Genomic DNA, 17500 nt, shown 5'->3' with positions numbered 1-17500 from the left:
TGTGTCGGCTTTGTAGACAAATTCTACTTGTTAAGTCTTGAAATCATGTTTATCAGGATCGGGGAAAATCTTCACCCAATGGCTAAGCCAACGTGATAGCTCCTTATATATGTACTTAACTAACCACAACCCTGAGGGGTTTTTCGGAGCCGCGCAATCACGTACAAAAATTCTTTAAAAATTCCAATTGGAAAAAAGTCAGGAGATCGTGACATGGAGCCGACACCCCATATCTCTCCTTGTAACTGTAAAAACTTTTCAGACTAAGTATATTTAGAACTGTATACCTACGTCGTATTGTGGCTTATTCGCCAATCAACTCTTCGTTTAAGTCGAATCAAATCAACATTTTCTCTCCACCAACAGGTGTAATAAATAATATTAGGATAAGAAGAAGTAGTGAGGAGTCCTCAAGAAACCTCAGAGCTTATGCTAAGAGAACCCCTCGTTAGCACATCAAAGTAGCGTTATTTCCTTGTTACCGAATGGCGCGACTAAACAAGCATGACAAATGCAAACACTTGAAGGGGGTGGGTCACCAGCTGGGCATGCGTATTGGAAATGATCTTTGCCTCATTTGCATTTGTATCGACCCTGTGCAGTTGGAGCAGTTGGACTCTTTTACCTTTTTTGACTTCAAATACACACATACAGGTTTCAAGGGATGCTCGGGTGGTCGCATTGGTTGACCCAGCAAAGGTTTTCTTGCTTTTGACTTTGTTGAAGCCATTATTTTGTGGTCGCCGAGAAAAGTAAACAAGATTATTGTGCTAGGTTCTCTTTCAAACTGACCCTCTTTATAAGCGCGGACGGCAAGGAAAACGGCCGGATCCTCTACGATAAAGTCGTTTCCCCATTTAATGGCCTAAAACAGTCTTTTCCGTGGACCATGCAAAAGTTAACTTTGGTACTCAAACTGCGCATGCTCAACTGGCTACCAGCCCCTTTAAACTAACCCAAGGAATTACTTAACTGAGCCCTCTGAACTATTCAACAAAATAAATCTTTCGGTTTATCGATACTTGAGAGAAATGTATACGTAACGTCCGGTAAAGTGTCTTAGCCTAGAGCAAAAATATAATATTAATTGATGGACGTCTTTGACGGTTACGCCGTCTTTTTAGTCACTTTCCAGAAATGCAAGCCTCAAGAAAAGTGACAAAATCACAAAATTTCGCTAACAATTTGACAATTTTGGTAATTATGGCAATATTAAAAATTTTAGCGAATTCTTGTCGAATCTCCAAACCTAGGCAAATTATTTCAACACATACAAGCCAGCCTTGTCGGCGATTTTGGAGAATTCCTGAGTTCGCAAACCGCCAAAATCTATACATGACAAATTACCGCAACTCTTGGAAGTCAGGCAATTTTGACGAATCTCGCAATTTTAGCCATTTTGTTGTTGCGCACATTTCTGAACATATATCTTTTCTAGATTATCTCAATAGAACACTAATGCATAGAGTGCGTTTCAATCGAGTGTCGTAAAACCAAAACCAAAGCTATTACTTTGGCCAATCAAAAAGAACGGAAACAATCCAGTAAACCAATCAAAATTGGTTGAAAAAGTTGCGCGAGACCTTTGAACCAATCACTGAGTGAAGTTATGCAAAACCAAAGCAATTCGCTATTTACTTTCGACACTCAATTGAAAACCGCTATAGACCAACCTTTAAATTTGTAAGCCAATAGAGAGCAACCTCGAAGCAAACGGGGCGTTTTCTCTTTCTGGTGGTCTTTTATTTGACACCTATTTACCTCCTATTAAACGGGAAGTACGCTAATTATCATCAAAGGGAACACCCCTTTCGTTTTTTGTCAAGAAAAAGAGCAAGCAAAAGGACTCTTTACTCTTTAGATAACATTGGATCTCCCCTGATATAGACTGCCAGCAGCCGTATCTAACGAGCAGGCGGAAATAAAAGCATAATGCAAATTTTGGGTAAAACCGAGGAGGGATTGGGGAGAGGAAGGATATCTCGGGTCCAGGCTACAAGCTCGCGTGGCGCGGGTCGCGCTCATAGAAACACTCTTGTGCCCGAGTAGTCTAAAAGAAGAAAGGGACTGCTCACAAGCTACCTCTGATGAACACTTTTGACAAATGTGTCGAGGCATTGGGTCTGTGGCATTTACTTTCTAAGTTGCATCTATAATTCTCCAAAACGGATTAGCATCAAAGTATGTATGAATCAGTGTGACCCGGTGTGTAGCTATAGTCATAAAATGACTTTTAGGTAATTTAAAAGATCGTTGTGTGGGAGTGGTGGTACAGTCGTAAGAGTTTTGCCTCAAAACCCCAACTCATCCTGCCTCTAACACTGGGGGACATTTTGAACGATATTACGCACTTGCAAAATGTTAATCTTAGGAGTTAAAGTTTGAGTTTTAAATGAAGACGAAGGCGCGTCCTTCCCCGATCATGTGACGACTGCTATTATTGTCACTTAACTCAGCTGACAAGCCAGGAAAAAAGAAAGAGTGTCTGAGTTTAGATTAAGAAGGGTTAGAGAAATCTAGCAAATTGAAATGTTTCCACCGGACACTCTTCCGCAGCTCAGAATACTACGCGTTTCTGATTGGTCATCGACGATTGCAGAAATAAGTTATAGAGTGCAAAAGAGGTTGTAGAGAGCGATACTTAAGTTTTTATGGAAAGAGTGATGGAGTAATTTTGTTCAGTAAAAAATGGATAAAATATCGTAGTAGCTTGCTCTTTCATGATATATGGTCACTCGTGATGTTTTGAAAGTTCTCAAACTCGGCTCATGCATTTTTTATTGAGAACTTTCAAAACATCACAGTGACGCATGCCCGTAAATCACGAAATACACTCGCGTTCATACTGACTTCATACGATTTCTTACATTTCACAAATGTTGAAGACAAGAATATGACATCCTCGTCGTTTCCCTTCACTTACTCAACTCTTTAAGCAAACTATAAACTGCATGGTTTTTGTTTCCTCTAAATGTTTTCCTGCCTTTATAGTAAAAAAGGAAATTCTTTCCGTCTTGGAATGAAAACGGCAGAGACAAGCGATCAACACCATTGTATAAAAATAAAACGTTTAAAAGCAGTAAACAGGACACAAATTTCCAAACCATTGACCAGTTTCAGTTTTGCAGTTTCTACTGAGCATATTATGCTAAGTAATACAAGGGAGTAGCTCTATAGACAGTTTTCATGTATGAGCTAGACAATGCTAATGATAGTGTCTCCTCTTTGTTCTTGAAGCGCTAATTAGCCTACAAGTCTCTTTCGTATTCTTAGTATAATGTTCATTGAATCGTGAACCTTCGGGATTGTCCGATGTTGACCGGAGAGTCTTATGTTCAATTGACCTTGCGTTGGGTTCATTGATAGGCGCTTTGTCGTTAAATTTGTTCGATCGTCTGCTGAAGCGTCTTGAACTCGTTCTTGATGAGGCGCTTATTGACTCGTTCAGGTAGTTTCGAGATCTTTTGTGACGGAATATTGTAAACGCCTTCCTAAAATTTTGACTCATGTAGCAGTAAAGGAGAGGATTAAGCGCGCAGTTCGAAAAAGCAACTCCGTGTATTATGGGGTACAGAACACGAACAGTTTCCGTTGAAAGCGGAAAATCTCTCTTGGCGAAGAAGAACAAGACATTTAATGTGTTCAGGGGAGTCCAGGATATCACAAAACTTAAAATGATTGCCATTGCAATTTTGGTGAGCCGCAACTTGGAGTTCAAGGTGTGTTTATTAGAAAGCTTCATGGTCCGTGTCTTATCAGCGCTTGTCCAGACCTTTCTTCCAATTTTGTAGTAGACTATGGCCATGAATGCAATGGGCACGACATAAAATAACGCCAGCGTAGTCAGCGTGTAGATTTTCATGTAGCTACTGGGCCATGTTATGGTACAAAACTCGATATTAAGCGAAGGATTCAGATACGACTCTTTGACAATGAACAGCGGCAATGCAAAGCACGCTGTGACCATCCATAGGGAAACCGTTGTGATGAACGCCCTCTTGGTCGTTAAACGCATGCGCCTTGAAAGACAAACAGAGATATAGCGTTCAACAGAGATAGCGGTGAGAATTAAAATCGAGGAATAAGTTGCCAGGTAATAAGCAAATGATACCAGTTTACACATGAAGTCACCAAATACCCAATGTCCAACGATGTAAAGATCAACAGTTATGAACGGAATGTACAATAAAGCCATTACAATGTCGGCGACGCACAAGTTCAGTAAAAATGTACTCGTTGGTGATGTACGCACATTCTGGACTGTTGATATGACAATTATCACGATGCTATTGGCTGGGATGGCTAAGCAAAATATTAGCGCGTTTGCGAGGACAATGATGGCCTTTTCGGACGTGTTGTAAGCGAAAGGATTACTTGCGCTGATTAGAGAAGAATTGTTAAAAGCCATAGATTCTGTTTTTTCTTTTTAGATCCAGTATTGTACAGAGATACTCTTTTCCTTGATCGTGGTGGTGAGATGTTGCCAACGAGTCAGGAGAAGAGCAATGCTGTTCTTGTTTTCACAAATATCTCGTAGCTGCTGGTTTTTCGTTTTAGCAAACCTCAAACCACTTTGACAGGTGTAAGATTTGCTGAAGACAGAGACTTGTGGCCTCAAAACTCTAATGGCTCTTGAACTTCTCGATGAATTCCAGCTTCTCCCTATTCGTTTGTAAAGTGGTCCTTGTGCCTTTGATATCTGACGCTTCTCAAGCTGGCAGCGGTAACTTGTTTTCTGAAAAAAAAAAAAAGGAGAGAAATATTGCGAGCCTGTTACTTGAGTTTATTAGATGCTTGTTCCATCTGGTTTTCGTTTTGGTCATTCGCGAATACATATATGGACGTCGAAACAGCAGAAAGTGATCGAAAGTGAAGACAACACAAGACCGAGAGATAATGACGGTGATCAATAAGCGATTTACGTTTACTTAGAAGTTGTTGAAGTAACCTGCAATATACTGTCTTACTTCAGTTGGTGTGTATTGCAGTTACATTACCTGGAGTGCTTTATTGGCGTTTTGCAATTACTATGTTGGACTAGCTTAAAAGCACCTCTAATAATAAAGCCATTACTTCGTTGTTCCCATGGATAGTGCAGTATTCGTTGGTTTTTGAAAGCTATTCTAGCGGTTATATTAAGCTATACTTTGCTTATATAATGGCAAAAGCATCCTTGTTTAATCCATTAAGCTTCCTGTTATAACCTTTGCTAACTCAACGAATTCTTTCGTAAACATAACGTCACATCATTGAAAGGTCTTGAAAAATGTTCAATACTTGCATATTGACCCCAGTAATTCACAGTGTATTTGACAGTGTGTATTAAAAAACGTTTATCTAAATAAACGAAGATAATTAAAAAGATTTGAAATTAATTGCTATATAGTTTAATTGAACCTGGCAATTGAAATGTGGTGGCCACATGATCGTTGGTACGTAGATGAGTATTTTGACGAAATCGATAGCTTTTAAAAGTACTAATTCATGTGGCCACAATGACAAACAGGTCAAAGATCTTGGGAAGAAGAATACTTAACGGACTCGCTAACTTTTAAAAGTAGTATTTCATATGTTGATTATTCGATTTATCATTTATTCTCTCTCTAACTCACAACCAAATGCTGTCTTAGTATTGTTTCTTATATGCATTATTTGTACGAAAATATCATTCTTCATGATCAGCGTGCAATATCCTTGTTACTTTCCGGCTCTAATATTTCCAGGGCTCCCTACATAATCATTGGGATTCCAACAAAATGATGGAAAATCTTGCATCAACCTGGTTTTGAACAAGAACTTAAACTATGTTGGATAGTAGATGAATCAATCCTTTCAGGATCACTTGTGTTTTATTTCCTCAGTTTCATAGTTCAAAAACGAGACAATCTTACCCCCCTTCGAACTTTTACACTGCATGATTCATTTATTAATAAGGTGACCCTCCCAAGCTTTTACGTGCTCAACTAATTCTTTGTATGCTGATATGACAACTTAGCATCTTATTCATAGGTAAACATCTGGATTAACTATATTAAAAAATGTCAAAGCTCATATCTAAGAAGGCTCGTCAAGGTTGTCAAATGATAAATTTTACATGATCGGCGCCAAAAAGGCGCAATGCTTTCAACTGGAGAACTTGTCAAAATGAATGACAATAATCGAAAAGGATTTGAATAATGAACCGAACTATAAAAACGATGGGCCTATTAGTACAGCTAGGACATTTTGTAATCGATAAAATAGGGAACGGATGATGTTAGGCATTCAATGCCTAACATCACGGCATTCTTTGCTGAATGATTTCTTCAGTCTTTGGATACCGGAATCTTAAATTCAGTAAACTGTGGCAATCTAGCTACCTTTAAATTTACCCACATTTTCATAGTAAAATCGTTGCCCATATAAGAAGGCAATTTCTTAGTCGGTATTCTTCATGCTAGCACACATGTAGCGCACAAACTATTGTCAACTGTTGTTATCTATTGTTTGGAAGTCCAGTTTGGAAGTCCAGTGTCCATATAGGAAATCGTATGAACGCGAGTTCATTCCGTGATTAGGGAGTTTAAGATCTACGACGCGACGGTAACGAAACAGGCGTCATAAAAATAAAAAAAAATTATTAGCCTTTGGCTCAAGTTAAGTGATACCCTCGTGAAATAAAGACTTAATGTTCTTACACTGCGTACGTATGTACGAACGAAGCATCTTGAAACCGAATTCTCTAATAATTGACAAGCGGAAAGAGATCACTGAAAGTATGCGTGTTTCCCACTCTGCGATCCTTACTTATAAAATATCACTTGCAAGTATATGTGAGAATGTAGGTATGAGAAACTCATTTGGAGTTACCAATCATCGTTGTCGTGCTCCGTTACTCTTCATCAAGCTTGAGACAAGACAAAATGTCGACTTGCCAGTGTTTGGTTAAACCTGTTACCCACCTACCTAAGATCTTCGGTGTTGTGATGATTGTTCCTTTATCGATGTTTTTTACAACCATTTCCTTATCATTGACCACACGTTTTGCGCATTCATTTAAATTACTTTAAGGTTAGTTGAATTTATTCTCTAACTACTGATAAAGAAATTACTTCCACATTCGTAATGAATTATTAGCAATTTTATATCATGTTTGAACAGACTGATGCAAGTGATTTCTGATAACCTGCGAGAAAGATACAGTGAACAGCAGTTCATTGAAATGCGAGGGACCAGTATGAATTTAGTTTATTGCTTCAAGGCCTTTCTTTGTTACAGCCAAATTGTCTTTGGAACTAAGTGTTTCATCAATTCAGTGTAATATTTGGAGGTTTGTGAAAATTTTAACTGAAGGGGCTGTTTACTTGATAAAATTCACCTCGGAGTATCATACCGGGATGACACCTTTATTCCATATCTTGTTTACATAATAGCTCCGTAATTTCATATCTTGTTTACATGAAGGCACACTTGCCGCTGATTAAAAACACGTGTGAATGGATCGAAGAGATTTATGCATGTTAACTACGCTTCCTGCGGCAACAGCGGAGCTCTGCGCGCCGAAGGCGCGCACGCGGACCACCGTGGTTAAGAAAATATGGCAACCCATTGATTTTTAGTTATGACGTCATTAGCGACCGTACATGTACGCGTACGTCCACCCGTTCATGTATGCCAATGTGACCAGTATCACGTAAAAATGGCCGCCTCAGTGAAGAGCTGTATGTAGTTCGTATGTGCAATCATAATTGCTTGTTGTGGGCTGTTCGAAATGATTTTTCACAAAAAAACCTCCGCTAAAGGATGGGAAAAATATCAGGGAAACAATTTCAAGCAATTTTACAATGGCAGCTGGAAAATAACATCGAGGAATTGAGGTTAGTGATGAAGTACGAGCCATAATTATTTTAACCGGGGAGCTCCACTCTTAAGCTGGACTAAATCTATGTATTAAAACTAATTCAAGTTTTTGTTCAGTTCCTTGTTCAGAATTTCCTTGGATGAAACTGCATACATGTCAATCTCTTAAAGGATTGGTCCCTTAAGCTTTCAATATGTGCGCCATATTGGAATAATCGGAGAGATTTGGGATTACAAAATAAATGGTACTTTTCCAACATGTTCGTTCAATCCATGTAATATTATAATTCGCTACATGTGGCTCATATTATGAACAAGCGCCCCGAGCTCAGTGTGAGGGAAAGCCAACTAAAATATAAGGATTTGTATGGGCGAATGTGAGAATGATTTACACGTATTAAATGAAAGGCGTTTACAACTGAACCCGCAATCCGATCCCCAGATGGGATTTGAACCCACGACTCTCCGTGATCTAGTACGGACGCTCTAACCACTGAGCTACTGGAGACTATGTGGTGACTATAGACTATGACTATGTGACTCCGTGATGCAGTCGTAGTCTATATATACCCACATTTCACCCTTGCTCACCATAGAGTCTCCAGTAGCTCAGTGGTTAGAGCATCTGACTAGATCACGGAGGGTTGTGGGTTCAAATCCCATCTGGGGCTCGGATTTTTCCGAGTTCCCAGTGGGTTCTAATGTCAACATTTCATTAATATGTGAATATCATTCTCACTTTCGCTCACTTCTGTGCTTGGTGGGCTGCATCGTATAGATATGCTTCAATGTGACTGCGCGATGCAGTTATGAGGTATGCTGTCGGTCGTTATTTGACTCTGTAGCTGCGTGATGCAGGTCGAAGCAAAGACCCACATTTCACCCTTGCTCACCATAGAGTCTCCAGTAGCTTAGTGCTTTGAGCATCCGACTAGATCACGGAGGGTCGTAAGTTCGAATCCCATCAATGGTCAATTAAAAAGCCAAACCTTATTGCCATTGTGTGTTGCTTCCTTGTCAACGGTTATGGTAAAATACCAAGGCTGGACACTCAATTCTCACGATTGAGTCAAGTTTTCCTGGTTAAAATGTTCCTACGGTTAAAATTCCTCCGCGCATAGAATTCAAGGGCAAAGGTTTTTCTTTCATTTTTTAATCCGCTAGCCGTTCAATTGAAGCCCTGCCAGTGACGTCAGGCGGCTGTTTGTGACCCAAACGAATCGATAAAACGATGAAAAAGAGCCTTTTTAACACTCAACACCACACGGCGACCGTTGAGTTCTCGCTTGGTTATGAGTCTTTATGTATGCATGTGTCTTTGTTCTTTCCCTCACAATGAGCTTGGGGTATACTGCCCAGTGTTCTGGCGGTGTTCTGTCACGAAATTCCCATTTACGAAGGTTTGTGCTTTGTTTTAGTTGGCACAAAATGCCGTGATATATTCTCTGTTTCAGGTTTCAGCCCATCCTCATTATTTTCTCCGTTTTTTCACTTTAAGTAATTCTTTTAATCTGAAAAATAAGCATAGCAACAGCATAGAGAAAAACACGTTGTCTGAATTTTACATGATAACATCAAGCAACTTTTCCGCCATATTGATTTAGGATTTCCAGGCTCCATAGCAATGAGTCTGTGGGGTACTAAGACCTCCTATTCCGATTGTGATTTTTTTTTTTCACTTTTTTTAATCAATCCGACCGACCGATCCAATATCAGGAAACGCATTCGACGCTAAACGAAAAAAAAGGGGATGGCCTAAAAGCGATTTTGAGGAGAAAAATTTGCCGGAAATTAACCGTCATCAGGAGCCCATAAAATCAAAACAGAGATTATGGGGTCTTTCTGCAGTTACCGGAAAGCAACGTGTTTTTGGTCACTTGGGATTAGTCTTTATTTGGAGTTGTTTTGTTTCCTGTCTTTTGTTTCTATTGTTTTACTTAATTTCTGCTCCTGTACCTGTAGATGCTTCCAGATTTTGCAGTACGCTGTCGATTCACTCGCTACACACGCATACTGATCATTCAGCAAAAAAAGCTTTCTGGCTTTCGAAATTCAATTCAGGCTCGACCACACTGGCGACAGTTAAATTGTTTATCTGACACGTGAAAACCATTCGGAAGCGTAATGTAGTTAATTAGCAAGTCGACGTCAAGGCTCTGTTGTCAACCAACCAGCTGAACGATAGCAGTCTTTGCAAAACATTATTTGCCAATCCGGACAGTTCGAGTCCTGATGTAAATATAAAAAGGCATACAGGTGAAACTTCAGTGTTCATGAGGATTCATCTGCTCTTACTTAATATTGATATGGGATGAATTTGCTTTATGGACAATGGACAAAGATGTATAAACATGGGCAATGTATAAATCCCAGGGGGAAGGGGGGGGGGGGCTCCCATATAAAAGGGGAGGGATGCTTGTCGTCTCGCTTAGGGTTATAAATTTCTGATTTTGGTCTCACCTAGGGTGTTCTAGGCAAAACGCAATCATATGTAGCCGTGAACGTCTCCTTTAGGGTTTCGTGCGAAGAAATATAAAAGTGTATCTTTACACTTTTATATTTCTTCACTTGGTGAAAGCATTAGATGATAATGTCTTTGCCATCATTAAAAGGCACTGTATTTTTTATATATCCGTGTTTTAATATGGTGTCTTTTAGGGGTCAAAAAAAGCCTGGGCCACGCCCAGATTGGTTTTCCTTTTAGGGGTTTAATTTAAAATTTCTGACGAGCATCCCTCCCCTTTTGATATGATGGGAGCCCCCCGGGGGTATAAAGCCAATGTTTTCTGATCCCAAATCCTTAAGTGTTATTGACGTGGGGAAAGCTATATGATTTTGCAGACTGATTGATTTTCTTTTGCGGAAACAAAAGGAAGATTGACAGAACACTTATGCCGAAGCTAAATATTTGAGTTTCTTGACGAGAGACAGATGACATTGACATGGCTATGGTTCATCTCAACCGAAGGGATACAAGGGTTTTGAAATGCCAGCATTTGCTCTTAATTAACGGGGACATATATTTTCTGACACAGATGGACGAAACATTCGTACCATCTACTTTACAGTCGAATGCTTCGACTGTAAAGTAGATATGTCAACTGAACTCACTTTTAAACAAAACACCACCCTTTCCTTTCTTTGTATTAAAAATTTACAGATTTGTTCTGTTGTCATGACATTTGCGTGAAAATTGACAGCTATGTTAAGAAAGACGTTAAGCCATATACATTGCATATATTTCTCTGTGGTTCTGTTTTGCGACGCTGCGCAAGGTGTTTCAACAAAATTGTTCGGCAAACTATTGTCACTCTTGATAAAACATCATATAGCTATTTTTGCCGAAGAAAAGTGTATCAGGTTCGTAAAAAAGAAACACTGCAACTGAGATTATTGAGCAAATCCCAATAAGCGCTGTCAATTCATTACAAAGACACCGTCAATGATCATAGAATTAACTTGCATGTGCATTTTGTGCATGAGGAATCCGACTTCTTCTGTGAAACGTTTTCAATTTGTTGTAATTTTCGGACTATTACTCTAATAGTAGCGACCCTTCGATTGCTAGGAGTACCAAATTTTTCTCTCTCAGCTCTCGCTTTTAAAAAATCTGCTTGGACGCGCTGCAAACAGAAAATTCAAACAATCGATCCGTCCGAAGTTCTTCATATTGCTATTTGAAATGGCGTGGCATCCTAGCCTTGTTCCTGTCCCACCAACAGATAGCCATTTACCTTTTCATTTTATTTGTAACGAGACGACTTTCAACACAGCGTGTCTTGCCCTTACCAATGCCCCTTCGAATTATTCTATGGCATGAAACTGCTCAGCAACCAACAAATTAGCATTTAAATTTGGGAATTATGCCTCAAAGAAAGAAAAATCAGAATATATACTGCATTTAAGCTGAAGGCTTCAGAGTCATCGCTGGATCTCGATATATGGATTCTAGTTGAAAGATGAAGTATCTACCTGATGACGTGCGAGTAGAACCTCGAATTTCCCGTCGAGCTTCACTCATGGATTATTCTCACAAGACATCTAAACAAATCCGGCATTAGAAGACCAAGTGGCAGGGATTTTTGGGAATATCAAATAATTACTTTGCAAATTTACGGTGTTATGCTAACCGTTTCCAAGGGAACCAAACTACTTCTGCGTTATCATGAGAGCAAAATATACCTTTGACATTGTTGTCACACAAAAAAAAGATCAATTAAAATTTTCAGTACAAATTGGACGGCGCCGCTGTCGCTTGACAATCTGTCAATATGACTACTTTGTTTGTAAAATCTAAACGTTAAATTATAAAGCACATTTGACCACAGGTAAACCAAGCTTGGAATCGAGCAACATCATCTGTGGAAATATAATACATTTGCACGTGAATCCTGGTTATAGATTTATTCACAAACATTGACAAAAAGTCCTTATAATGTTCTGGTTGGCTGAATAGCTTTATATCCAGTAAAATCCATCTCTTCCTTTTTAATGGCAATCCGGGATGAAAGAAATCGATCCAGGCCATTAATTAGGAAAATGGACATTCACTGAGGAAGCTAAAAAAGACATCATGAACTTCAAACTATTGTAGAAATTGAAAAAAAAAAACGTAAGAATAAAAACAGTTTGTTAATTTCATCAATCGTAGGTCTCATTGCACGCTTGTTAAATCGCAAATCGCTTGGCAAATGGTTGTGATGTCTTTTTCTTTTTCAAGCTCACCTTCAGACTCCAGATTGTTTGATTGACAGCAACCGAATCACGGTTTTCTCTCAACCTCGTTCCCGCGGCTTTTCACTGCCGAGAGTAGCTCTCGGCGGTAAAACGCCCTGGGAACGAGGTTGAGTTTTCCCTATGTTATTTAAGTCGGTGTAAAGTGACCGACATAAAGAAATGAAAGTGAAACTATGATCCTCGCAGTTATGAACGCAACCTTAGCAATTGTGTAGAAAAGCCTGAAAAATTCAGGACTTTAACCCTGCCCGTTTTGAGCCCGTGACCTCGCGATGCCGGTGCGACGCTCTAACCGAACCGAACTGTGAAGCCACTGATGTTGGGAGATCTTGCGGATTCAAATGTTCCAGTGATGAATGAATCAACGAATGAAATGATATATATGCGCTGCTGCTTCGAACATTCTGAATTCTAGAAAGTCACATGGCTTGTTCATGTGTAACTCCCAGTCCCCAGGAACAACACGAGGTAGCACACCACGCATGCGCACAGGGTGGTTCAGGAGTTCGTTGATTCCTGCTACGTACATACGGGGCTAACAATGTATACTCCCGGGTACATAAACGGATATGATCACCCATATACAACATATTTCTAGATGTTATCTTTATAGATTCAGTGTTCAGTAGCTTTTAATCTCCTAGAGAGCGCAATCACTGCACCAGAGACACTGATATCCGCACTACCATTAAACTAGGAATAGTTTACACTACATCTGCATCCGCCTAAGATAGTATGAAAGGCTGTTGAGATACGATTAAATTATATATTGGACATGTCGCCCCTGTTTCCAATTTGCGTCTGACAAATCGTCGCCCCTGTTTCTGATTTGTGTCCGGACAAAATCAATTTCTGAGCCAGGCAACTCGATTTGCATCAGATCTACTTCAATGTTTGACTTTTTAATCGCTAAACCGAACAGCACTTTTGGTTCTCTCTGCGAGTTTCTACTTCGCGTCTCCTAAAACACCTCGGTCGTGCAGAGCAATACCAATGCCACTTGCGCGGCGGTTTAAGCAATAACGATACCACCTTGCGCGCCCGGTTGAGCAGATCGAGATTGATTTACCTGTTTTATGCGGAGACGTCTGGGTTGCCTTGAGGCCAAAACCCTGCGGGGCAAGGATAATAAACATAATTGAAGGCACAGTGTTTTCGATGCTTGAAAAAACAAACCCTAGTATTCCTCTGCAGAGTCGAACATTCGACACTCTGATCATTTACTCAGTTCGGATGCTTTGCCACTTAGCTGTAAGAGACTAGTTGCAGCAAAGGAATTACACCAAGTCCTGCTTTACGGCTAGGTCTGAAATTAGGTCCAAATGGTGCATTCTCGCTTTATTTTGAAGCAGATGACAAATGAAATGAAATGAAGATATATTATGATAAAATCCAGGCACAAATTATTTTGGAATAAAGTATTCCCAAATCATGAAGTATCACCAGGTTCACTGGTTTAAAACAAGTCGCTAAAACGGCCAAGAAATGATCAAGGTAAACGAAACCAGGAACTGAAATATTTTAGTCGGGTATCAGTTGAAATACACAAATATAACAGCGAGCGACAACTATATAGACTAATTCCAAAATTCAGCGGCAATATCTTGTAGTCTTCCCTCCTCCATGAAAAAAACGTACCAGGAATCTAAAACACATAGTTGGTTGAGAAACATGCTATCACGCTGTTTAAGCTAACAAACTTCCCAAGTATTTCTTGAAAGTCTTAAATTAATGTCGATGGAGAGCAAAAAGTGCAGCCAGGTCGCTGACAAACCTGTGTTTAATGTTTAATTTATCTGGGAAGTACTGAAAATAGCAAAAGGCAAATTTGTTTCCAAGTGCAGTTTCTTCTGACTTACCTCAAGGTTACCTCAAATTTCAGAGAAAAAACTACTGCTCACTGCATTGCAGCTTTATATTGTCTCCAAATCCTTTAAAGAAATTGTACTTTTTCTTCAAAACTGACCTCTGAATAGAGTTTTTTTTAAACAACTTCCTTGCATGCAGTGGGCGACCAAGCATTCGTTAATTAATGTGTGCTTTTAAAGTGACAATATTGTATTGAGTGCTTGGCAAACGACAAACGGTAAAGGATATTGGAAAGTGCCAAACAGTAAAATGGTTGACGATACCATATAATGACAACTCTGAGCGACTTTTATTATTAATACCGTTTCCGGCGTTTGAGTCAAAATTACTTGTGGTGCACGAAAATAAAAGCAATGAATCCTTTAGGTGGATCAATGAAAAATTTCGTCAATTTAAGCAGTTCAGTTTTCAACTTTGCTGAAATCATGACCTAGTACTCGGTGCGATTTGGTTCCTTTATAGAGAAAAAAAAAAGATCAAAAGAAAAAGGAAATGAAGAATTAAAAGTAAACACCATAAAAATGTTATAGTTTATTAAAATAAAGGAAATTTGTTGCCCAGAGGAAATAAATGGTTTATGCTGAGTGTGACATGCTTAGTTAGCGTTATTTCCCATGTTGCAGTTTGGGAATTTCTGTCATCCGGGATTTTCTGGAGATCATTCACCATTTGTGCAAGCTAGGCGGAGGCTGATTCAACAGAGTCAAATCAATTTTCCCTCCCCACCCTCCCTATTTTTATTTTCTTTACTTGTGGGTGGCGGGTGTCCCCTCACCTTTGCTGGGATCAAGTCTTCTATATTTGGGTATTTCCCAGGTAACCATGCTGATTTTCTGATTTTCGGCCTAGCCCATCAGAGCTTGGCCAAAAGATCCCAAACAAATGTGGTATTATTGTGTCCCAGCAAACGGAGCTCTCCCAGAGCAATGCCTTGTCAACAATATCAGTCTTCATGTATGGAGCATGAAGCATAAATGAAAGAATAGCTTTAAAACAAACAAATGAAAAGTGTTTTTCCCTGAAAAATTTAACCCTTCCATAGCCACGATTGAAACTTTCATTCTCCCAACTAGTACCCTATATGTACTAGTTGGGAGAATGAACGTTTCGATCGAGGAAATGGAGGGGTGAAATTCAGTCAGACTGTGTAGAGCATGAGGCATAAAAGTAAACAAGAAAAGAAGGGACTTTATTTTAGGAGCAAAATATTTTGTAAAATTCAAAGTCTTTGAACAAGCGGAAAACAACGCCGTAAGAAAGGCAGACAGATTTCTAAGTTCGAGGATTGACTCTAATAGAACAAGGTAGAGAGTTCCAAATCCTGCTTGTGCAGATGAAGAAAGAGCGTTGATAGGTTACAGTTCTGCATTTCTTTGTAGCATAGGTGGTATTGTCATTTTTCTGGGATGATCTTGTTACTCTTTTAGTCTTCCGAGGAAGCGGTAGAATATCACTGTAAATGTCTATTAGACCATTGGTAGCCTTGTATAGGAATGTCAAGTCCAGCATCTCGTGCCAGTAACTTATCGGTAGTAAATTGCACTGCATAAGCCTTTCCTTATATGACATTTTTGTTTAGAAGGGTAGCATTAAGATGAATTTGGTAGCCCTTCTCTGTGCTCGTTCGATACATTAAATCAGTTCGATTGATTGAGGGGACCAAACCTATGTTGCATAGCCAAAGTGCGAACAGACACGGGCCAAGTACATGGCTCGACGTGTGCTTGATTTATTGATGTACCTCTATGATCTACGAACAAAACCCAAAAGCTTATTTGCCTTATTGCACTGATGGTGAACTTGAGTTGACTATGATAAGAGATCACTAGTGATCTGTTTGATTGGCTATTCAAACTCCGTTTATCCTTTGTTATTAAATTTTCAACCTCGGTTAATGCATTTCTTGCGCTCTGATAGGTTGACTCAATCTCCGTCGGTTATCAGCTCATATACCTTAGTTTGACCTTATATGGCAAATAATTGCGCTATGCGTTGCTAAGCTAAAATTATTTTTGACGGAAGCGACATCGCATCTTCATCTAGTATTTTTCGATTTCGCTCCGATTTTCTTGTTTTTTTCGCTCGTATTTCGTACTTCCAAACTTTTGGAACAACTATTCCATTCGCGCTTTTTGGATATAAGACTGGTTATAGCCTCGTTGGTTATACTAGTTATAGCCTCGTTGGCTATGTACATCTCATATCCAACGCGCGCTCATGGAATAGTTCAGCCTGAACTATTCAGCTCCGAGCAATTCGCGAGGAATTTGCGCCTGAAAACATGTTGTAATCTTTGCAGGAGTAAATGAGTTAAAATCATCGTTTTGTGCTATATTATCTCTCTGTTTTAGTATATTCTAAAACAACTATTCGCCTCAGTGTCGGTGGCTAGTGGTGGAGTGGCCACCTTCAGAATAGTTGCTAATTAACAGAAACAGCTTTCATGCACTTCTTCCGAACAACTCACAAAAGTTGTCATGCAATGTTTACAAAAAGCCTCGACAAGTTGCAAAGAAACGTCTAAACTTTCTTTTCTCAAAATATAGAAAGAGAGAAATTGGTTTTTTAAAAAATAATTCATCACGCACAGTCGAAGAAAACTTGTCGTGACAAGAGGACGAAATTATTGACACATTCGCAGATGAGAGATGATTTTGGTAGAGAAAACTGCAAAATATTCCAAGTGTTTTGGCAAAAACTAATAAGAGACGTGACATCCAATTTACTATACAAGATTTCTAACTGACGCAGCAACAATTGAAAATGTCATTAAGACCGGCCGTTTTTATTTTCTGCATGTGATTGATTGTCTCTTTAAAAAAAAGCGTAATGACTTATCGGGCTCTTTGTCTTAAGAAAAACAACACGAAGGAAGACTGAAGAGAAGAATGGAACAAAAAAAGACTTCAGAATTTGTAAATCGCTTTTAGGTTTTTGTCAATGGTGCCTTACTGGGGCGTTGGAATTGCATTGCTTATGCGGGTCACAGCCTTGATCACTGTCTCGATCTGATCTCAGTGATCACGAGTTCACCTCCACCACGCTTTGTATGGAA

General features: G+C 39.4%; 2 protein-coding genes across 12 annotated transcripts in view; one reads left to right on the top strand and one right to left on the bottom strand.

The window, feature by feature from the left end:
- LOC137984812 (neuropeptide FF receptor 2-like) overlaps window positions 1-2254 on the top strand; it is a 34769-nt gene extending 32515 nt beyond the window's left edge. For all 8 annotated transcript variants that reach the window (XM_068832098.1, XM_068832099.1, XM_068832102.1 and 5 more), the window contains one exon: window positions 1-2254. This exon is cut by the window's left edge and continues 1517 nt beyond it. In XM_068832098.1, coding sequence (XP_068688199.1) covers window positions 1-16 — 16 coding nt within the window. In that variant the 3' untranslated portion in view covers window positions 17-2254.
- Window positions 2255-2851: 597 nt separating this feature from the next.
- Window positions 2852-17500, bottom strand: part of LOC137985054 (galanin receptor 2a-like) — a 16019-nt gene continuing 1370 nt past the window's right edge. Inside the window, exons 1-4 of one of the 4 annotated variants that reach the window (XM_068832490.1) lie at window positions 14436-14562; window positions 13646-13688; window positions 11812-12198; window positions 2852-4735 (exon numbers count right to left, since the gene is read on the bottom strand). In XM_068832490.1, the coding sequence (XP_068688591.1) occupies window positions 3206-4408 (1203 nt within the window). In that variant the 5' untranslated portion in view covers window positions 4409-4735; window positions 11812-12198; window positions 13646-13688; window positions 14436-14562 and the 3' untranslated portion in view covers window positions 2852-3205. Of the gene's footprint in view, window positions 4736-6849; window positions 6924-6945; window positions 7057-11811; window positions 12199-13645; window positions 13689-14435; window positions 14563-17500 lie in introns of those variants that run through there. The other 3 variants (XM_068832492.1, XM_068832493.1, XM_068832494.1) reach the window with 3 other exon arrangements.

This window comes from Montipora foliosa, chromosome 14, assembly GCF_036669935.1.
Source record: "Montipora foliosa isolate CH-2021 chromosome 14, ASM3666993v2, whole genome shotgun sequence".
Classification (NCBI taxonomy): Eukaryota; Metazoa; Cnidaria; class Anthozoa; order Scleractinia; family Acroporidae; genus Montipora; species Montipora foliosa.
Note: the sequence above shows the minus strand (reverse complement) of the source record. Positions and strands in the feature narration are given on the sequence as shown.